Source organism: Erinaceus europaeus, chromosome 15 (genome assembly GCF_950295315.1).
Source record: "Erinaceus europaeus chromosome 15, mEriEur2.1, whole genome shotgun sequence".
Classification (NCBI taxonomy): Eukaryota; Metazoa; Chordata; class Mammalia; order Eulipotyphla; family Erinaceidae; genus Erinaceus; species Erinaceus europaeus.
The window spans coordinates 45,874,959-45,898,911 of NC_080176.1; the positions used below are offsets into that span (position 1 = coordinate 45,874,959).

The 23,953-nt window shown below is 38.1% G+C and overlaps 1 protein-coding gene across 3 annotated transcripts in view; it reads right to left on the bottom strand.

Moving 5' to 3' along the window:
• Positions 1-233: 233 nt before the first annotated feature.
• The window catches only part of B4GALT6 (beta-1,4-galactosyltransferase 6), a 78,591-nt gene continuing 54,871 nt past the window's right edge, over positions 234-23,953 (bottom strand). For 2 of the 3 annotated variants that reach the window (XM_060173661.1, XM_007520927.3), the window contains 5 exons: positions 19,885-20,001; positions 10,810-10,997; positions 6,511-6,633; positions 4,292-4,393; positions 234-3,712 (listed from right to left, as the gene is read on the bottom strand). In XM_060173661.1, coding sequence (XP_060029644.1) covers positions 3,565-3,712; positions 4,292-4,393; positions 6,511-6,633; positions 10,810-10,997; positions 19,885-20,001 — 678 coding nt within the window. In that variant the 3' untranslated portion in view covers positions 234-3,564. The remainder of the gene's footprint in view (positions 3,713-4,291; positions 4,394-6,510; positions 6,634-10,809; positions 10,998-19,884; positions 20,002-23,953) is intronic. The other variant, XM_007520928.3, reaches the window with a different exon arrangement.

Sequence of the window (23,953 nt, forward strand, 5' to 3'; positions counted from 1 at the left end):
TTCTAGACACAGTAGATTACTAATTGGATTGATGAGAATATTTGAGTATTATGTCTCTTTTAGATAAAATGTTTGTAACTGAGCTATTACAAAGACATATGGTCCCTTTATGTTGCGCTGCAAGGGCAGCCACCTACCTCATCAAAAATCCACTGGAATTTTATAAAAACAGAACAAAAAAACCTAGATAACCCCAAAAAAATACCTGAGAGAAAAATTATTACAACACACAATATATTTAGAGCATTATATTTCATAAAAGACAATGATAAAAAAGTACAAACTTTTCCATGAGAAGCAAAAAAAAAAAAAAAAAAGAGTACAAGAAAGTACCAGAATTTCAATGCACTTACGTAGAAGCCTTTCAGGTTTTAATAAGGTCTGGAGTAAACTCTTTCTGGTAAACAACACTATAACCATTTTAGTTCTCTCAACTGTCATCCTTGCAAATACAAAACAATAAACCCATAACATCAGTATCATCTAAAAAGTCTATAAAGAACTGTAACAGAGATGCAAAGGCAAATAAAACGATGCAAAAAATCTGCTTTCACTTGTGTGGCACTTCCAAAAGAAGGAATATAATATACTCAGTATTTTCTCAGTATTTTTCCATTTTGTTTAAAAACAGACATCAATATGTTTTCTTGGGAAGCAGTATAGGTTTTTAATACATAGCTTTGTGTTTTACATAATATTGTAAGACTTTCTTACTAGACACATTTTCACAAAATACAAACAGAAATTGAAATTTAGAATAAAAACATTCATTAATCCCCATTTTGGGCAAAGATTTAAATGATTAGCTTCATATGGTATTCATTGAAGACACTGTTACAATAATGTGTGTACTTTTCCCTTTTCTTTTTTCTACAGTCAGGCCTGTTAATCATTACTATTTTATCCAGTTGAAAGGCATCGTATAACTAGCTCAGTAGTACCAGAGGACCTTGGACTTTGTAATTACAGTATTAATCTATCTAGCTATCTATCTATAGATATGCTTCTTCATTTTCAGACTAAAAAATACAAGAGATACAGTTATCAGAGGTTGTCTCAACTTGCTTGATTAATTTGTGCAGAAATAATAATTTTTTCCACAGGCATTGATAGCATCACATCTGACATACTAGACAATATATGTTCACTAATAAATGAAATAAACAATTGTTTTTAAAAGCTTGCATTTGCGAGGGACTTTTTCATATGGAATAAATTTCTCTTCCTACAATGAAGATAACTAGGCAAATTCTGGTACCTGATATGGAAACATGACTGTCTGCCTTTAGGCAGGTAGTTTGCCTACAAACTTTTTGTAGGCAACTAGCAATTTTAGATATATGCATTTAAAAAGTAAAACAAAGCAAAAAAGAAAAAAAAACAGTTTGAGGTTTTCACAGGATGATACACCACACTGAGAAAATGAAAAGATTCATGGGCAGCTCTGAAAACAACAGTTTCCACTGGACTTTATACAAGAAAATAAGGCAGATGTTATCAGTACTAAACTCTCCTGAATGTAGAAAAACTTTATCAAAATAAAAAGGTTCCCATGTTTGGGCAGCTCCACATGAAAGAAAAAATGAAGTATCTAATAAGACTCAAAAACAGCTCAAAATTCCCCGCAACTAAGTTATCTAAACACTGTCAGATTGTGTTCTGTGGCCTTACTGGTTTGGTTAGCGATCAACCAATGTTAATTTTCTCAGTCCATTTACTTTCACTACACTGGATACAAGAGACAGGAAATGAACAGATAGCAATTTTTACAAATATTTTAAGTAGCAACAAAAAATTAAAATAGTTGTGAGAGAAAGAAAAGTGTTTACAAAATACTTCTAAGAATCAGGTGAAAGAGAAAAAATTCTATTTGGCATCATAAGTATTCATTTTCTCAATGTATAAGAATTTTCATTATTTTATGATTTGGTTTGTGATCTTTTAGGTTATTAATACTCCCATAAAATGACATCTCAAAATCAAACTTGCAACCTGAGGTGTATATTTCTGTTTTAGGTAAGTGGTTCACTAGGTGAACGTAGTGATGGTGTTGCTCACTGCAAGTTTCTGCTGCTTCTCACTGTTGAAGGTTCACTTTATTAAGTATATGCTTTTCTTTTAAATTTGTGAAAATATCAATCTTTTAAATAATCTTTGGTTAACTATAACAGATCATTTTCAAAGGAAAGATATTGCTTGGTGTTGCCATGAATAAATTTGTGCAAATTTACGATAATATATTTAATGTCAGGTGGTAAGACCTGCTTTCAGGGAAGTGTCATAATATTAATGTTTTTCAATAAATTACTATGCATTTTAAGGTTATTCTATTAACTTATGCTTTTAGTAAGGATATTTTAGTACTTAAAATATTTTACCAGAATCTTACATCTTGAAAATGAAAACATACTGTGTGAATGAAACTAGCTGACATTAAAAACTCCCTTAAAAACTTGATATTCTTTGAAGCTGAGAAAGTTTGTTTTTATCTACTAAGCACTTATCTTCATAAAAATAGAACATTTATCTAATAGTGTAATTCGTTTGAATAAGTATTACTGGGTTATCCATAGCTCACTTTTTAAAAAGTGGTTTTTTTTTAATGAAGACTCATTTTTAGCTTTTGAATTGGAAATAAAAGTGCTATTTGCAATACAAAAAAACCAAACAAACAAACAAACAAACAAAGTACAAACACATACAACCTTGGGAATATCTTCTGAGGCATAAAATCCCTGACACACCAGAGGTACATGAAAGACATTTAACATAAAGAGGTCCTTTTTATCATGTCACATCACAACTTTTAAGATTTTCCTGGTAATACTCATGCAATATGCATAAAGAATATGGTTGTGATTTAGCAAAATCAGATGAAATTGCAAGCAAGGAAAAAAGGTAATCCTAGTAAGGAAGAAAAGCTGTTGCAGTCCTTTCTTCTTACCTTTTAAATCCCTAATAGTTATGACTTCTTCCATACAGAAGACTGATGGTCTAAAGCTCAAAACTAGTATAACAGTTTACTGGATTAGTTGGCTGTCAATTATTGACAGTTCCTTCATTTCACACAAGGATTAACCTTTGTTTAGGGACATAAATTTACATTTTTTCCGTGCAAATAAAAACAAATCTAGAAAAGTTTAATAAAGGCATAACCAATGACATGCAAAACTGTAACACACCTTATTTTTCAACAGTTTGAACAGATTGATTTATATCACATATGTACAAAATATATTTAAATGGAAATAAAGCATTCTCTTCAATTAAATTATAGATTTTAGTATAAAATTTTTGTTGTTGGGAGCTCTCTTAATTTCCACTCTTCAGCAATGATATCTGGCATCTTCAGTGCTGCCATGGATGGGGGAATGTCAGAGCAGAGAATGATGGGAGGAAGGAGGATGGTTCTCGAATCCCACACACTGTAAGCAGTGAGGACTGCTGTTTCATCTTCTCACAGCACAGGGCATCGTGAGACACTTGAATTCATCATCACCATTAGCAGCACTCTACACATATCATCCAGCACTGTGGGCTATCTTAGCATGAGAGCTACTTCTTTTAATAGTCTTCGATTGGAGCTAACTCTGGTGTGAGGTTTACAGATATATTTGTATACAACCTATCAACCAGTATTTGGGGAGTATATATTAAATTGTTCAATCCATCGATGTACTGACGCTCTTTGGAGTATCGTAGTAATTTATACCTACAGTGTGAGAGAAAAACGGAGGTAAAACACATCCAAAAGGAAAAGTTAATGAGGCATATGCTCAAGATTATTCTTATAATTAAAACATTCAGAGTTCTCCTGCATAAAGATCTTTCTACACCATTATTTTAAGTTAACATGTGTTTTCATTGCTGGGACTTTCCTACTCCAAGGCAAATTTTTTCAGGTAGACACAGACAGACAAAGACAGAGAGACAGAGGGAAAGAGAGAAAGACCGACAGCACCAGAGCTTCTTCCAGTGTTATGAGTGCTTAAGCATTTTAATGATCCCAAAAGTGCCACCTCAAATTATTTTGTACACATATAGCTTAGAAATTCCTAGTGATTTAATGTTCACAAAACACTTTATGTAGTTAACAGTTTAATGTAACACAAGTGTATGCATATATGTACCTACGCATTTTTATCTCTAGAACAAGCACAAAAATCCTTCACCCCTATAAAAATATTGACAGAAAATTTCCTTCAGATGACAGTTTTAAGTGTTATACGTCTTTAAAAAATCATATATGAAAAAAATCTGAAATCCTGGTATCTAAAGATATTAAACTTACCGTCCTAAAAACTGAACTTCACCTCGATGATGGTGAGGAATAGACTTGTATTTTCCCAAATCTCCTTCTGGTCTTGTTACATTATATCCAGCATAGTGAACTCTACAACATAATGCATAGGAATGAAAATACAGAGAAATAAAACCATACATGAAATGGGATAGATGACTTCACTTTAAAACACAAAGTTTCCCCAAAAGAACGCTAGTGCATATCTCCAAGAATCTGAGCAATGTAAGGGGATGCCAGAGGGTTCTGAACTTCAGTTCCATCAGACCCAGAGAGAGAAGAGGGAAAAAAGGAAGAACATTCAGAAGTAGCAATAGGTGTAAGTATGACTTAGAAAGGAAGAGAAGGCAGGACCATAAAAGGGGGGGGGCAAACACCATTATATGGGGCCCTAGTCGAGGAGTCCTGGGATTCCCACACAAACACGATGAGCCTAGACCTTGAATAGATCCCTCTCTCCATTATCACTGGTCATCTCCATCAGGAACAACATAATGGACCCCTCTGGGGGCCCCCATAGGACCTTGCCCTCAATGTGGATCAACAATAGTAGAGAATGTTCCATCCTCCAAGGGGGGGGGGGGTTGGGTAACATTATCTATCACCTGAAGATGGGTCCTGAAATTAGTGCAATTCGGAATATTCCTACTGATGACCACAGAATGCGAGTTCGGACCTACAGGGATATAAAAGTTACATAGGCTCCTGTGCTGAATATGGGCCCCAGATCAAATCGATTGGGTTTACCGTCAACAATATTTATACACTTTTCCCATATTTGTGAGCTACTCTCTTCCCCGATGCAGCTTTCTATCCCTTTTACCAGCCATGACATCATCTTCCCAGACAATAACCTCGGTCCACCCGCATATCAGATGTCAGGCTCAGGCAAAAACTAATAAGGTCATGGGCCCTTTGGAATATACCTGAAATAGACCTACTAGCTATTTCCAAAATGGAGACTCCAAATCTTCATCAGCAATATTCCAGCCTTTAGGTTCATGATTAGTTAACAATTTGTATGACTTTATACGTTAACTCTTTTTTCAGCCACCAGGTTCCAGATGCTAGCATGATGCCAACTGGACCTCCCTGGGCAGATGACCCCACCAATATGTCCTGGAACTCCACTTCCTCAGATCCCTGCCCCACTAGGGAAAGAGAGATACAGGCTGGGAATATGGATCGACCTGTCAATGCCCATTTACAGTGGGGAAGCAATTTCAGAAGCCAGACCTTCCACCTTCTGCACCCCATAATGACCCTGGGTCCATACTCCCATGAGGTTAAAGAATAGAAAAACTATCAGAGGAGGGGATGGAATATGGAGCTCTGGTGGTGGGAATTATAACCCTCTTATCCTATGGTCTTGTCAGTGTTTGCATTTTATAAATAAATTAATCAAAATAAAAAGGGGGGGTAAATATACATATATGTATAGTTACAAAAATAATAGTCGGAAGCCAGGGGGTAGTGCAGCGGGTTAAGTGCACATGGGGTTAAGCACACATGGCACAAAGCGCAAGGACCAGCATAAAGATCCCGGTTCGAGCCCCTGGCTCCCCACCTGCAGGGGGAGGGGTTGCTTCACGGGCAGTGAAGCAGGTCTGCAGATGTCTTTCTCTCTCTTTCTCTGCTTTCCCCTCTCTCTCGATTTCTCTCTGTTCTATCCAACAACAACAGTAGCAATGGCAATAATAACAAGGGCAACAAAATGGGAAAATGGCCTCCAGGAGCAGTGGATTCATAGTGCAGGCACCGAGCCCCAGTGAGAACCCTGGAGGCAAAAAAAAAAAATGAAATGAAAAAGAAAAGAAGAGAAAGAAATAATAGTTAACCCATATCTGTGACCTTGGGAGAAGTACTACAGTTACAATGGTGAGAATGGGGACATCTCTAGTGGGGGGGAATGGTGTGGAATTATACCCTCGTTGTCTCATAATTTTGTAAATCAATAATAAAAAAAGAGCACTTAAAACTCAACCACAATAAAAACACACGACTGTCAAAAGGAAAATACAAAATGAATGTTGCATATGTGCTGTTAAGTTCAGAAAGTACTCAATGGAAAAAAAAGGAGAAGCACAAAATATCAAAATATAATTTTTCTTCAATTTCAGAGATCCCCCACCCCCCGAACAGAAGTACAATTTGCCTAGTAAAAACAGAATCCGGAAATTCTAAATTTAAGCAATTATACCTCTACGTACCTGTTCCAAAGGTCATCATCTTCTCCTCCCCATCCCCAGAAGGCATTAGGAAAGCCATTGATCTTTGTAAATTGTTCCACTGTCAGTCCACTCACACCACCAAAAAACTCCTTATATGGAAGACTAAGAAAGAAAACAGGTTATAACTTTCATTTTAAAAAGTGCAATCTGGGGGCCGGTGGTAGTGCATGCAGCAAATTAAGCGCACATGGCGCAAAGCCCATACGCTGGCCAGCCCCATCAATCTGTACTCTGTACCTATGAGTTAATCTCTCTCTTTCTAATATCACACACGTAAGTGAGATCGTATAGTATTTACCTGTCTATAAGAAACGACTAGTGGCTTGTGGATCTGGAGAAACCACTGAGATAAGTACTTACGGATAAAAGAGAGCGAGAACTGGTGTGTGTATAAATTGTTAAACATATTAATTCCTTTATTCTGACTAAATGGAGACAATTATCTCATACCCAGAATGGAAAAAAAAAGAGAAAAGTATGATTAACTAAAAATAAAAATAATAACCAGAACCAAAAATTTGACAAGCAATATCTAATAATGCTTAATGTTTGAAAGGTGAGAGACAGAAACCTGGGAATCTGAGCTTTCTGGTCAACCCCCATCAGAGTGTGGCAGTACCACTGAGAGCTAAGGATGCTTCATCAGGCTTCATGCCCTGGATGGAACCTAGGCATGATTCAACTCATTCCCTGATCTACCAGTTTTCTCCAAGCTACTTTATAATTGGTACTCAAACTTCCCAAATGCCCTCTTTTTCCTGAGATTTCTCTAGATAGATCTGAATACTTTATTAATTGGCAATTAATATTTTCAAGTAAAATTAATTTAGAATTCTTAAGTACCTCTCAGCTATTTGTTAATTGTTACTATGGATCCAATTTGACTCTATTGAGCTGGCTAACCAAAACTATGTTTCTAGAAAGGCTAAGTAGCAGATCCTAAATCTGGATGGCTTTCCCCAGGGGGATGTCAGGCTTGGAATTCAGATACTGTTACAGTAATAGGGGGAAAATTGGCTAATGATAATGACCAGTACACAAAAGACCAAGACATGCATTTACTGTCTTATAAGTGACCTACTAGTTGCATCAGTGGAATTTTTTTTTTTTTTTTTTTTGCCTCTAGGGTTATTGCTGGGGCTAGGTGCCTGCACTAAGAATCCACTGCTCCTGGAGGCCATTTTTCCCATTTTGTTGCACTTGTTGTAGTTGTTGTTATTGTTGGATAGGAGAGAAATGGAGAGAGGAGGAGGAGACAGAGAGGAGGAGAGACCTGCTTCACCACTTGCCAAGCAACCCCCCTGCAGGGGGGAGCTGGGGGCTAGAACCAGAATCCTTACAGGGTTCCTGTGCTTTGCATTACGTGTGCTCAACCCACTGCGCTACCACCCAGTCCTGGTTCTTTCTGTTGTTTTTTTTACTTCTTTCTACTCTGTTAAGTGGGGCAGCAGGCAAAACTGTGATTTAGTCAGTATCTGCACTACTCATCTTCTTTCTTTTTTAAAAGTCTCACTTTGCATGTTTCTTAAAAATACTGGTTTTTAGTGATTTAATAATGGCTTGCCAGATTGAAAGATCACAGGGGTATAGATTCACACAGTACCAACCATCAAAAGTTCTGTGACCCTCACTGCCCCCAGTACCTACAATAATTACCTAACTTTCACAAAGTTTTAGAGACAGCTCTTTATTTGCAAGTTCATGTCACCTATATTCCACATATGAATATAAAATCATCCACTAGTTGTCTTTCACTTCCTTCCTTATTTTATTAAGCATAATGTGATCTCATAATTACTAAAATTTTATATAGTTAGCTTTAAACGATGTAAAAATCAGTATTTGAGGCTAAGCTAGATTAACTCATTACCTTGGCTATCACTAATTAAACATTTCAGGACGGCCACATGATGTATACTGAAAGCAAACTTAATTCTCATGAATTAAATTTCTGAACATGAGAACCACAGTGACAGGGGGTTGTTGTTGTTATTATTATTATTATTATTATAATCAGATTCAATTGATTTGTTTCATTAAGGTTCTGATGGTCCCAGAGACTAAGATCTTTTTGTTTCCATAACTGGTGAATTTTCCTTCTTTGGTGTATATAAAATATGGCTAGGGGTGGGGGAGATAGCATAGTGGTTATGCACAATTTCATGCCTGAGGCTTCAAAGATTCAGATTCAATGCCCCCACACACATCCACCATAAACCAAAGCTGAGCAGTACTCTGGCTATATATATATATATATATATATATATATATATATATATATATGGATTCTTGTAAAATCTGAACAAGAACTGGGTGAATTATTTAAATTACTATTATTAAGTAACTTTAAAAAAATATATTTATTTATTTATTTTCCCTTTTGTTGCCCTTTTTATTGTTGTTGTAGTATATTGTTGTTATTGATGTCGTCGTTGTTAGATAAGACAAAGAAATAAAGAGAGGAGGGGAAGACGGGGGGGGGGGGGGGAGAGAAAAAGAGACACTTGCAGACCTGCTTCACCACCTGTGAAGCTCCTATTTCAGCAGAAGAGTAAAATTTCATAAATCTCTTCTTTCCTAAGAGAAACTGTTATTTTGATATAAATTTCTTTCTATTCTGTGTTCATACTTTAATAACCATCATCATCATTATTATTAAGGAAATACATTTTTTTAAGGACAGTCCTATTTAATGAGAGAGAGAGTTAGTGAGATGGGGCCTGAGTAGTGGGGCACCTGGCTGAGCGCACACATCACAGTGCACCAGGACCAGCGTTCTAGCCCCACTCCCATCCCCACCTGGGAGGGGAAAGCTTCTCAAGCAGTGAAGCAGTTCAGCAGGTGTCTCTCTGTCCCTCTCCCTCTTTATAGTCGCCTTTCTAATAATTTCTGTCTCTATCCAAAATAAATAACTAAAAATATATTATTAAAATACAAATGTTTAAAAGAGAGAGAGAAAGTGAGACATAGGCAGACCATAGTACCCGTAAGACATGTGTTTCCAGGGATCAAACTCAGAGTCTCACAAATATAAATCCTGCTGTCTACTCTGCTGTGCCATCTCCTGGTCACATGAACATGCTTTCTCTTCTTTCTACTTCCATCAGCAAATGAAAACTTTGACTTCTTTCCCAGATTAGACCTGAAAACTCAAATGTTAATTTCTGTCACTGTCTCAACTCCAATGGCAATTTATATTTCAAGGTCTCTCCAGAGAATGAAAAACAGTATTTTAGTATTAAAGGCTAGCCAATGGGGTCAGGTGGTGGTGCACCCGGTTAAGCGCACCTATTACAGCGCTCAAGGATCAGGGTTTGAGCCCCAGGTCCCCACCTGCAGGGGGAAGCTTTATGAGTGGTGAAGCGATGTTCCAGGTGTCTCTCTGTTTCTCTCCCTATCATCCCCCTTCCCTCTCAATTTGTGGCTGTCTCTATCCAATAAATAATAAAGTCTAAAAAATTTAAATAAAATAAAGGCAAGACAAGAACCCACAGCAGAAAGAAGATACACTGCAGTAGTGAGACTCTTCTTTGAAGTGAAATGTCAAAGGGGAGAGGGGTGGAGGTAGACGTTACAGAGAACCAACCAACATGTTTCTGCACCTCTATGGGGCAGCCCAGCATGTGCGACCTCAAATTAGCCTTGTGGATGAGCTATATTACTTTACTCAATAAGGAAAGCAGTGGTCAGAGACACAAGTCCTAAACTAATTAGGTCCTCTGACACCTGTGAAAAATAGAAGTTAAATCCACATTAGCTTGACTACAGAAGCCAAGCTTTCTTTTTTTCTTTCCTTCTTTTAGTTTATTTATTTATTTTCCCTTTTGTTACCCTTGTTTTATTGTTGTAGTTATTATTATTGTTGTTGTTATTGACTTTGTTGTTAGATAAGACAGAGAGAAATGGAGAGAGCAGGGGAAGACAGAGAGGGAGAGAGAAAGACACCTGCAGACCTGCTTCACCGCCTGTGAAGCGACTCCCCTGCAGGTAGGGAGGTGGGGGCTCGAACCAGGATCCTTAAGCTGGTCCTTGCGCTTTGCGCCACGTGCGCTTAACCCACTGCGCTACCGCCCAACAGAAACCAAGCTTTGTTTTCTACCATGCCACACTCAAACCTCTATTATCTAAGGAAGCACCTAGATGGATGACAAGTGATCCTGGCTCCCTGAGATAATGGCCTGGAGTTAAAGTTCTGGGCCCAGGCATATAGTGCTGGCACAATTTCAACATGACTTTGCAAGCATGTCCTGTGTACCAAAAAGATTATACATTACTTACATATACATGTATTTATCCAGCTTTGCTGCAAAGTGACGAGGCATTTCTCCACATCCATAATAGTTTCGGTCATTTTCTGGCAGATGATCCACATCATGGAAGATCACACAGTCCCACACGCTGTCTTTCATGGCCTCTTTGAAGCCCACGTTGAAAAGCATTGCACGGTTAAAAGGCTGCGTGCCAGTCTTCAGAGAGGAAAACAGAAATGTACTCAGGTCTTGACATTTGGCTTTTTCAATTATTTTCTAACTTACTGAATCTTTGTCAAATAACAATAAGTACATATGAGTCAAATAGATAAAAATAACTGTTGTACTTCAGAATTTTTAATTTACTGTTTAAATGTATTTTATACTACATCTTTTTTGCACTTTGGTAATAATAAAAAAAAAACTAGGCTTTTAGAAAAGTCATGTATTTCTGCATAGAGATACAGAAAAATAATACATCATGACTGTTACAACAACCCAATAGTATCTGGCCTATTGGTAGGCCTTGATGTTGACTGATGATATAATTCGTGTTTCTGTTTTAATTCAAAGACATGCTATAGCTTATGACTATAAAATCAATAAAATAATATAGGTTGAATCTTTAAAACAAATTTGTTCTTTCTTTGATTTGATAGGATGGAAAGAAATGGAGAAGGAGAGAGAAAGTGAGACACCTGCATCACTGCTTCATTGTTTGTGAAGCTTTTATCTATGCAGGTGGAGACCCAGGGCTTGAACCCTGGTCCTTGTGCATGGTAAAGTGTGCTTAACCAAGTTGTATCCTCTTACTGAAAATTTCCATATGCTGTCAGGACAAAGAGAAACAGGAAATTGAAGCTGACTCAATACGACATCTCTTTCATAAGAGAATTCTACTTCTCTTTTCAAGTCCTGGGAAGACTAAATTCACACAACTACATTTTTAGAGATTGAAATGTATTCTGCAAAACCCAACTCTCTTAATTACAGTCATTTCCCTTTACTACTCAGAAAAATATAAAGCATCTAGACAACAAATAGTTCCTATTCTTATTATTCTTGTTTCTGATAAAGACAGAGGGCATTTTAAGGGACAAAACCTTTTGGAAATTATCACACACCACCCAAGTTCCTATAGCCTAAGCATAATAACCACTTCCTTTTATTTACAAAGGAAATTATATTAAGGTGCACTGACAATAAAAATTTTGTATACTGCTAAAGGAAAAGTGAAAAAGCAGTGACTTGTGCCTTGGTGATTTTTCTTAAAAGCATTTCCAAAATTAAATTTAAAAAGGACTATGACAGAAATGAGTGAGACACAGAAACTCTAGCATAGGACTACCTCAAGAGTGAAAAACTGCTATTTCCTGTCCAGAGTCCCATACCGGCTTGAGGTAAAAGCCTTCACTTGACTTACTACAGCTCCTTTTGTTTTTGTTTTAAATCACCAATGAAATGGAAAGGATAAAAGAAAATGGAATTAAATTATAATGCCATTACTGGTATATCAATACCAACTTTAATACCCAACTTCCTGTCTGGTTTTAAAAATTGCATTTATTAAGTGTACCTCACAGTTAAAATATTAAGTTCGATATCTAGACCGTTTTCATCTTCTAGCAGTTTATTCTTATCTTATGGACATGGTGAAATTTCAAAGTAGGGAGTCGGGCAGTAGCACAGTGGGTTAAACACCCATGGCTCAAAGTGCAAGGAACGGTATAAGGATCCCAGTTAGAGCCCCCGGCTCCCCACTTGCAGGAGGGTCACTTCATAGGCGGTGAAGCACGTCTGCAGGTGTCTGTCTTTCTCTCCTCCTCTCTGTCTTCCCCTCCTCTCCATTTCTCTCTGTCCTATCTAACAAAGACAACATCAATAACAACAACAATAATAACTACAACAACAATGAAAAACAAGGACAACAAAAGGGAAAATAAATATTAAAAATATATATATATATATATATATATATATATAAAAGAAATTTCAAAGTAATAGAAGTCTTGATTGTTCCTTGTCTGTTACTTTTTTACCAACGTCAATATAAGATTTACACTCACTGTGCCTCATTGCTATAGCCAGCTATAGTACAACCAAAGCATGATTTGGGAGCTAAATCAATAGTATTTAAGATTTTAGGACTGCAGTATTAAGTGAATTTTAAGTACTAAGTACTAAGTAATTCACTTAGTACTAAGCACTAAGTGAATTATGATTATTTTGTCTCTCAAAGTGGGACCAATAATGACCTTCTGTTTTCTTAATTTTCTTTGTATGAAAGTCCCAAATGATATGACCTATATTAAATACTTATTACTATATTATATAATTATTACATAATTACTCATGTAACCATATGAATACATTCAATTATCTATCAACACTCTTCTATTCCCCAATCCAGCACTAACTACCACTACCTTTGTTTACTGGCTTTAATCTGACCTGGTATGACCACAACAGCTATCACTCTGGGACTGATTTATTCTTTATCTTTTTCTAGAATGAGAATTTCTTGATTTGCTGAGGCAGTTCTTCAGAAAGTTTCCTAAGGATGAATCCATGAAAAGAAAGGAAGGAAAAAAATATATAATATAGCATAAAGGTACAACTAAAATCAATGGAAGGCTGAAAATGCTATCAGTCTATACTCATAGTTGACTGTTACTTTAGCTAGCCAAAAAGAAGTCCTGGGTAAAAATTAATTTCCCAGGGCCAGGGAGCGGTATATCCAGTAGAGCACACACAGTATCAAGCTCAAAGACAAGAGTTCAAGTCCCTGGACTTCATTTGCAGGGAGAGAAGCTCTGAAATATAAGCACCGAACCCCCAGTGGCTGAAAAATACAATATAGAATTTTAAAGGCACAAGCCCATAATCCACCATCTTTCAGACTTGATGATTTGATATATAACCATACAAACCATCTGTAATTATTCTTACAAAACCTCTTTGATGTCTTTTTTTCATTTGTAGTTTCAAAATTTTAAACACTATGTTAGTGGTTTATATTTTATTCATGTGCACGTGTAGGCTGCTACAATCTGAAGACTTACGTTTTACAGCTGGGAAATTTTCTTACATTATTCTTTGGAAATATTCCCATCAGCTTCCCACATCAATGATTTCTAACTGTGTTTTTTTTTTTTTCAGGTATACTGATTGCTGAACTTTTTGGTTACATATTGCTGTCCTTGAAAGCCCAGTAAAACTTAGTGGTTAAAAGCAAAATGCTCAATGACTATGCCCATAGTATCTACAGACAGGGAATTCCACAGGCAAAATAGAGATGCTCTATCTCTTCTCTTCTCCATGATGTCTGGGCCTTGTCAAGATCTGCTTCCAGCGTGGCTCTCTCACAGGTGATAGATGCAAGGTGATTTCTCTCCCTAGGGCTGCTTCAGCTGGCTTCCCTGAGAGTAAAATACTCAAGAGACCAAAGCCTAAACAGGATACCTTTTATGACTTACACTTAGCTAGGGGGCAGGAGACGGCTCACCTTCTAAAGCACACACTCCAGCATCAGTGAGAACTCAGGATCAATCCACCAATGTCTAGAAAGAGTGGAAACAACTAAGGATGCTTTATAAGCAGGGGAGCAATGCTAGTCTCTCTCCTCTCTCTCCATCTTCCTACCTCCCTTTCCATTCTTCACCCTCTACTTAGAGACGGGGGGAGGGGGAGCGCAGCGAGGAAAGAGAAGAGAGTCCACCAGGAGCAGAGGAACTGCACAGACATAATAAGATGTCAGTGATAATCTTCATGACAAAAAGAATCTTTGTGCATAACCATTACACTATCTCTTCTGCATACACATACTGTCTCTCTGCCCCATATTTTATTTTATTACTGATTTATTATTGATTTACAAAATTATGAGACGACAGGAGCATAATTCTACATCATTCCTTCCAACAGCCTGTAGGTATTTATAATAAAACTGGAGACATATTTGGATGAACTTTGGTGGTGGGGCTGGTGTGGAGTCATACCCATATTTTTCTGTCAATTTGCAAATCACCCACAAAGGGGTCTATTTTGTTGTTCCAGATAGAGGTAACAATGGAGAAAAGGATTTATTTGAGGTCTAGGCCCATCATGACTGTTTGGGAATCTCAGGACTCCCCAAATAGGGCCCCAGCTGATGGGGTGGCCTGATAGTGACCGAAGAGTCATCGTTAAAGTATGACAGTCTCTTGCCCTTATTCAGCTTTTGCAGTCCTTGCTTTGATGAGGTTAGCTTTGGAGTGAGAGAACTGTAATAGGAAGTAGGTAAGGAGGGTATCTAAGCCTAATTAGATACTATTTCATTAGGAACTTTATACTGACTCACTACAGACTATTGTGTACTTTTGCTTTCAGGTATATATTTTGCTCTAATTTATGGATACATGTGAACATATGCTCTGTCTTACAGGACTGGTCTATATGTAGGTTTTGGGACTTTGTTAGGAAGTGAACCACCTGGCATGGAATTAGAGAATCCTATGAAAGGAAAGGTCTCACCCGAGTAATGAGGGTGAAGGGTTGACATTCCATGCCTGACGTCTCTGGACACAGTCTGAAGTGAAGCATGCTAAGGTCATCCTCAACTTGGATCAACAACGGTAGAGAATGTTCCATCCTCCGAAGGGAGGATGGACACCATACTCTATGCTACACCTGAGGGAAATGGGTCAATATTGGGACAGCTTGGAATGTTCCTACTCATGACCACAGAATGTGATGTCAGATCTACAGGGATGCAGATGTCACATAGGCTCCTAAGCTGAATATGGGCCCCAGATCACGTCAAATCTGGGACTTTGACAGATGGGGTTTACAGTCAACAATATTTATATCCCTTTCCCATATTAGGGAGCTACTCTCTTCCCTGATCCAGCTTTCTGTTCCTTTTTTTCAGCCATGACATCATCTCTCCAAACAATAACTTAGATCCACTGGTATATCAGATTTCAGGCTCAGAGGAAAAAAAAAAAAAAACTAGTATAGCCACAGGCCCTTTGGGATATAACAAAAATATGCCTACTAGCTATCTTCAAAATGGAGTAGCCCCCAACTCTTCATCTGCACTATTTCAGCCTTTAGGTTCATGATTAGACAACAATTTGTTTGGCTTTGTATGTTAACTCTCTTTTCAGTCACCAGATTCCAGATGCTAGCATGATGCCGACCAGACTTCCTTGGACAGACACCCCCACCAATGTGTCCCTGGAGCTCTGCTTCCCTAAAGCCTTTCCCCACTAGGGAAGGAGAGAGACAGGCTGGGAGTATGGATCGACCTGTCAATGCCCATGTTCAGTGTGGAAGCAATTTCAGAAGCCAGACTTTCCACCTTCTACATCCCACAATGGCCTTGGGTCCATATTCCCAGAGGGATAAAGAATAGAAAAGCTATCAGGGGAGGGGATGGGATACAAAGTTTGGGTGGTGGGAATTGTGTGGAGTTGTACCCCTCATATCCTATGGTTTTGTCAATGTTTCCTTTTTATAAATAAAAAAAATTGCAAATCACTATCAAAACAATATTTTAAAATTTAAAAAATAGGAATAAAAATAAATGTAATATACTTCTAAAAAAAACTGTTATGGGAGTTGGGCGGTAGCACAGCGGGTTGAGCCCACATGGCACAAAGTGCAAGGACAGGCGTAAGTGTCCCGGTTTGAGCCCCTGGCTCCCCACCTACAGGGAAGTCGCTTCATAGGCAGTGAAGCAGGTCTGCAGGTGTCTATCTTATCTTTCTCTCCCCTGTCTTCCTCTCCTCTCTCTATTTCTCTGTCCTATCCAACAATGACAATATCAATAACAACAATAATAATAATAAAAAACAAGGGCAACAACAGGGAAAATAAATAAATATAAAAAAATCTTTATACTATCACTCCAGTTTGATTTTTACCATGTTAAGTCAGCCCCACAATACAAGGAAAGGAAGCTCTTTGTGGTTCACTTGAGACATACTGGTACCCTTCTGTTTTGGCAGTTATTATTTCTTTTCTTTCTTTTGATTTATCATTCCACTGTTATATTAAAAGATTGATTTTAATGATATATATATACATATATAATAACTCACCATAATATTTCTTCCATAACAGTACCCTATTTTCATTTTATGGGTTTGTTATCATTCCTTCATTCTCTATGGATGCTAATTATAAGTTTTTGCCATTATTCTTTTTTTTTTCCTTTTTTTTTCAGTTAATAATGAGGAGAGAGAGTATCACACTGATGTATGCAATGCCAGGGACTGACTTCTGACTGAGCTCAGGTATCAGTCCACTGCTTCACCCACTATGTCACCTCCAGGTCCATTCTTTTCCTCAAAGATTTTCTCATTTCCCTTCATTATCTTTACTTTCTCTACTCACTTTTGCTTTGCCTCCTCTACCAGCTTTCTTCAAAATCTGCAAACCCTTGATTGCCTATTCACACTCAAGTGTAAACATTAAAAAGGGAGTTTCTATTTCTGTGTTTAAGGATTTTGGCATATCATTCTATACACACAACACACACACACGAATACAAATCTTTAAATCAAAATGAAACAAAAAACTAAAGCTCTACTCCTCTTCTTCAGTCTTGTACTGTCCACTGGTTAGAAAATGGTAACAACCTTGTCCCAGATAAACAGGTTGTCATTATTGGTGACTTTTTCATTACTCACAGTTCACAGCCAATTCATCAGCTGATAATGTCACTTTTAATCCCAATAAGCTCAAACCCAGCCACTGCTCACCTCTTCTCCTGCTGTCCTACAGCCATCCCAAACTTCTTACCCAGAAAACTGCAAAGGTTCCTTATCTACTACAATTTCAGCCTTTGTGCCACTTGGTCTATCCCTCAGCACAGAAGTACAGTCACTTTAAAAAAAAAAAAAGTTAGATCATGTCAACCCTTTACTCAAAACTCTCCAATGTCTTCCCACCTCACGTGCTATAACCCTATAACCCAAGACCTCCCTAGGCCTGTTAGGTTCTTGATTATCTGTTTCGTGCCACACTTCTTTGGCTTCCTGACACCCTCCTCTCTGCAATGCTTTGATGGCAATGACCTTGTAAAAACACACCATGCACTCACCGGCCTTCAAGCATCAGCACGGCCTGCTCCTCTACATCATCGGAAAAGCCTTCCCTCCACACTGCACAAAGCAGCACCACTCTCTGGTCTACATCTCTTTCCAACAACACAATTATTTAATGTCCATCTCTCCTCACAAAAAACGGATGAAGTCTTATCTGCTTTGTTATGAATGAATGAAAGTGTCCTGCATGGAGGTGGTAAAGTGATAAGCTAGTCTTTTCCTTTGGAGACTTCCAAATATTCAAAATTCTGTCTTTTTCCTGAGGATAATTTCTTTTCTTTGTTTCTTTCCTTCTTTCCCTTCTTCTTTCTTCCTTCTTCCTTCTTCTCCTTCTCCTTCTTTCTTTTTTTGCCTCAAGCATTATCTCTGGGACTCCAGCCAGCAGTATGAATCCACTGCTCTTGGAGGTCACTTTCCATTTTTATTGGATAAGACAGAGAGAAACTGAGAAGGAAGGGGGAGACAGAGAGGAGGGAGAGACAGAGAAACACCTGCAGACATGCTTCACCACTTGTGAATTGACCCCCTTGCAGGTGGGGAGCCAGGGTTTGAACTGAGATCCTTGCGCTTGTACTATGTACTATGTGCATTTAACCTGGTGCACCACTTCCCAACCCTCAATAAGTTATTTCTCTAAGGAGACATGTATCATGCCCTACCTCAGCAGAAGGGGGTTGGAGGACTCATAACTCATTACTGACTTCAAAAACTAAATAAAGAACACATCGAAAGCAAACTACACAAGGATAACCAGGCAACCCAGTAAATGGGAGAAGATATTTGCACATCACACATCAGACAAGTGACTGATATCAAACATCTATACAGAACTGGTACAGTTCTACAAAAGAAGCAAAAATAACCCAATAAAAAAAAGTGGGCCAGAGAACTACAACAGAAAATTTTCTAAAGAAAAGATATATATGACCCATAGACACATGAAGAAATGTTGCACTTCACTTATCATTAGAGAAATGCAAATTAAAACTACACTGAGATGCCATCCCACACCAGAGAGAATGGCTGACACCAACAAACTGGGAAATGACAGTTGTTAGAGAGGTTGTGGAGGAAAAGGAACTCTTATTCACTGCTGGTGGGAATGCAGACCAGTACAGCCAGAGTGGAAGCAACTTAAATACCCATCATCGGATGACTGGATAAAGAAGTTATGGGATGTAATTCTTAGGAGTCCAAGAGAGATGAGTAGATAAGAAATTTTTGGCATATAAACACAATGAAATATTACTCAGCTATTAAAATTGATGAAGTCACTCTCTTCACCTCATCCTGGATGGAGGATTCTGAAGGAATCATGTTAAATGAGATAAGCCAGAAAGAGAAGAATGAATATGGGATGATCTCACTCATGGACAGAAGTTGAGAAATAAGAACAGAACAAGGAAACATGGAGTAGAACTTGGACTGGGTTTGGTGTATTGCACCAGCGTAAAGGGCTCTAGGGGAGAGAGGGTGGCTTTTAGGTCCCCGGTGCATGGTGGTAGAGAAAGAACTAGGTTGGGGGTGAGAGTTGTTTTGCAGATAAATAAGAAATTTTACACATGTATCAACAACTGTTAACAACTGATGCCCCAGCTAAAAAAAAAAAAAAGTAACTTAAATAACTTATACAATGATAAATCCAAGGATTTGAATTACATGATTAGCCTTAAGCTAAACTTTCTTTTTCTTTGCATAACCATTTTGCAAAGAGAGAAATTGAAAGGGGAAATGAAACCAGAAGACTGTAAACCTGCTTCATAGCTTGTAAAGCACACTTTACCCCAGCAAGTAGGGAGTGGGGTTCAAACCTGGGTTTTGCATATGGTAATATGTGTCCTCAACCAGGTGTACCACCACCCAGGCCCCTGAACATTTTCAGTCAACCACATCTAATGTTTTTATGAAATTAATAACAGCTAGCTGTATTTCTCTTAAAATACATTTAGCAAATGTAACTATGATGAATCTAAGTATACTTAGTTACAAACCATTCTGAAAAATATTCCTACCTGTTCAATGACATAGAAGGCAAATTCTAGCCTCTGTTTCTGAAGCATTGGAATCAGATGCAAGAAGAAGATTGGGAGATGTTCATGGCGGTTACGGAAAGGAATAAGAACAGCCACCTTTAAAACAAAATGGTCACATATGTAAACAACAGACAGCAAGACCTATAACTGACCCTTTTGAAGTCCCTGATAGTTTAAAGCATACCCATATGAATTTGTTTTTTTGTTTGGTTACCAGACCACTTCTCAGCTCTGGCTTAGGATAGTGCAGGGTATTGAACCTGGGATTTTAGTCTCAGGAACTAGAGTCTCTTTGCATAACCATTGTGCTATCTACCTCTGCCCCCACCCTATATGAGTTTTCTCACCTGAAATCCAACAGTTAGCAAGCACTGACATGATTTTTTACTTTGCCACTTATGGTTTTATGAAACTGTGGATGTAGAAATGAGATGAAAAGGTCAGTCATTACTCTGTGACTTCTGACCTTTATTCTGTGGACAGCATGGAAAGTTATGCAAAAATTCATGAAGAGTGCTAAAGTCAAACTTAGTAAACCAGGTACATGGCTCAGTGGTAGAGTACCTCCCTCCTGGCTTATCTGTCTGTCTTTTTTTCTTTTTGCCTCTAGGGTTATTTCTGGGACTCAATGACACTACGAATCCATGGCTTCTAGAGGCCATTTATTCCCTTTTGTTGCCCTTGTTTATCCTTGTTATTATTGTTGTTGTTATTGCTGTAATTGTTGTTGGATAGACAGGGAGAAATCAAGAGAGGAGAGGAAGACAGAGGGGGGAGAGAAAGATAGACACCTGAAGACCTGCTTCACCGCCTGTGAAGCGACTTCCCTGCAGGTGGGGATCCGGGGGCTCGAACCAGGATCCTGATGCTGGTTCTTGCGCTTCCTGCCATGTGCACTTAACGCATTGCGCTACTGCCTGACCCCCATCTGTCTTTCTCTTAAGATAAAATGAAAATTGGGCCAGGAAGGTAGCTCATGCTACATATGTATGAAGCCCTGAGTTTTTATCCCTAACACTTCATTCAAACAGTAATTAGATTTGGAGATGACAAAGTCTACCTTAATGGTAATATGGAGTACAGAAACCCAAATAATGCCTCAGAATACTGGCAAGAGTAATGCTGCACTCAAGAATTATTGTCAATTTGAACTGAAATAAACGGGGAGGGGGAAAAACCTTTATGGATTTTTGAAACATTTAAGAAGTAAATAGAGGATCGGGTGGTAGCGCAGCAGGTTAAGCACACATGTTGCGAAGCACAAGGACCAGCCGAGTGTACAGATCCTGGTTCGAGCCCCCGGCTCCCCACCTGCAGGGTAGTTGCTTCACAGGTGGTGAAGCAGGTCTGCAGATGTCTATCTTTTTCTCTCTCTGTCTTCCCCTCCTCTCTCCATTTCTCTCTGTCCTATCCAACAATGACAACAACAATAATAACTACAACAATAAAAAACAAGGGCAACAAAAGGGAATAAATAAATAAATAAAGACTGGGGCAGGAGAGACAGGACAATGGTTATGTAAAAAGACTTTCCTGCCTGAGGTTTCAAGGTCCCAGGTTCAACTGCCTGCACCATTATAACCTTATAGCTGAGCAGTGCTCTGGTCAAAAGGAAAAAAAATATGCATATGACTAAAGCATCATTAATACAACAATATGTTAACATAATAAGAATCAATTAAATACTATCAAACTATCACTTATTCAAATCCACCATATTCTGCATCTAAACTTTATCATACAAGTTGGTAGCTTTTTTGCCCTTGAAGAAGCTAATGTTTTTTCTCTTTTTTTTTTTTTCAAAGATTTTATTTATTTATTGATGAGAAAGATAGGAGAGAAAGAATCAGACATCACTCTGGTACATGTGCTGCCAGGGATCGAACTCAAGACCTCAAGCTTGAGAGCCCAATGCTTTATCCATTGTACCACCTCCCGGACCACAGCTAATGTTTTTTCTAAACATTATTTATCACAAAATTTTTAAGCTAAATTAGCTTTATACTAATTGTACATTTTTAATCAAAAATTAAAGTAAGTTTTGTACAGATTATGAATTCCAATATCATTAGATTTTCAATTAACCTATCAATCAAAACCTATGTAATTACAGGGCTGGGTGGTGCTGCACCCTACTGAGTGCACACAGTCCCATGTGTGAGGACTCAGGCTTAAGCCTGGGGTCTGCACCTGAAGGGAGGAGTAGTAGAAACAGTGGCAGGGGTCTCTCTATCTCTCTCTCTCTCCCTCCTAATCTCCTCTTTACCTCTCAGTTTCATTCTATCGTGTGTGTGTGTGTGTGTGTGTGTGTGTGTGTGTGTGTGTGTGTATGATTACAATATTTATGTGGATAGCTATAAGCCCTAAAGCTACTTGGTCAACTCAAGGTATTATACTGTACTATATTTCAGCAGAAAATTATAACATTTACTGGTGTACTTTGTGTACCATGGATAATAAAAGAAGTTTTATTTAAAAGAAAAACAAAAGGCAGGGTCTAGGCGGGGGCGCACCTGGTTAAACGTACATAAAACAAAGCACAAGGACCCATGCGAGAATCCAGGTTCAAGCCCCCAGCTCAACTGCAGAGGGGATGCTTCACAAGTGGTAGGCAAGTCTGCAGCTCTCTGCCTTTCTCTCTCGCCCTCTCTATCTCCCCCTCCTCTCTCAATTTCTCTCTGTCCTAGCCAATAAAAATGGGGAAAATGGCTGCCCTAAGAAGTAGATTTTGTAGTGCTGGCATGGAGACCCAGCAATAACCCTGGAGAAAGGGGAAAGTAGAAAGGAGGAAAGGAGGAAAGAAGAAAGGAAGGGAAAGGAAGGGAAAGGAAGGGAAGGGAAAAGGGAAAAGGGAAAAGGGAAAAGGGAAAGGAAAGAAAAGGAAGGGACAGTAGTAGCTCCCACATCTATGGGCAACTAAACTTTGAAAAGGGGGGCATAGAACGTCAAATGGCAAGATTCTCTTCATTAATGGTTTTAGGAAAACTAGGCCAAAACATGCAAGACAATCAAACTGGGCTACTACAAATCACTATGCACAAAAGTCAACTCCAAATAGATATAGGTTCCTCAAGGACATAGAGGAAAGCATTGACAGGACATTCCACAGTGTTTGCTTCAGAAACATCTATGAAGAATCAAGTCCAATGACAAAGAAAACAAAAGCAAAAACAGGACTACATCAAGCTGGAAAGCTTCTCTACAGCTAAGGGTTATGCAAAGAGACTCTCATGCCTGAGGCTCCGAAGTCCCAGGTGCAATGTCACATGCCACCATAAACCAGACTGAGCAGTGCTCTGTAGAAAAGATAAAATTAAATAAAAGAAATATCAACACTTGGCCAATTCAACAATTTTCAATTCAGTATAAAGCAATTCAGGGATATCTCGATTTATTTCTGGTATTAGAAAGCACCAGGAAAGGTTAAAGAAAGGTATGAGATCTTATCCTCCCTGTTTTCAATGTGGCTACAAACTGGCTCCCTAGAACATAATGGATTAATAAAGCAACTAAGCTATATTAATCACTATCTAAAAGAAGCTATTGAACAGCTATAGAGTACTTACTGAAAAGAGCCTATGGTAAGCTGAGTGATGAGCTGAACACACACTAACAAGGACAAAGGCACAGGACATTATACAGTGATTTCTTGAAGCATTTAAAATATTGAGTTCTTTTTATAACCTAGTAATATGGAAACTGAAAGTTTTGAGGAGAAAGGAATTACCAGTGTTTTGGCAAATCTGAGCTAAAATGTTTAGCTCAAGTTAAACTAAACTTTCATTTTGTCAGCAAGTAAATAAATGTCCATATTTTAAGGAGACAGCTATCAAGAATTTTGAATAATATGCCTAAAGCAAAGTTTTTATTAAAATACACTAAACCAGATCACAGTTCATTCGAAATGGTCCTTCGTATGCCCGTAGAAAGACATTCTCAGTAGTATGTCATGTATTGTCTACAAAAAGATATGAGAGTTCTGTAATATTCTGAGGCTTAACAGCCTTTCTTTGTTTCAGGACATCCTCCCTTATATGCACCCTAATTT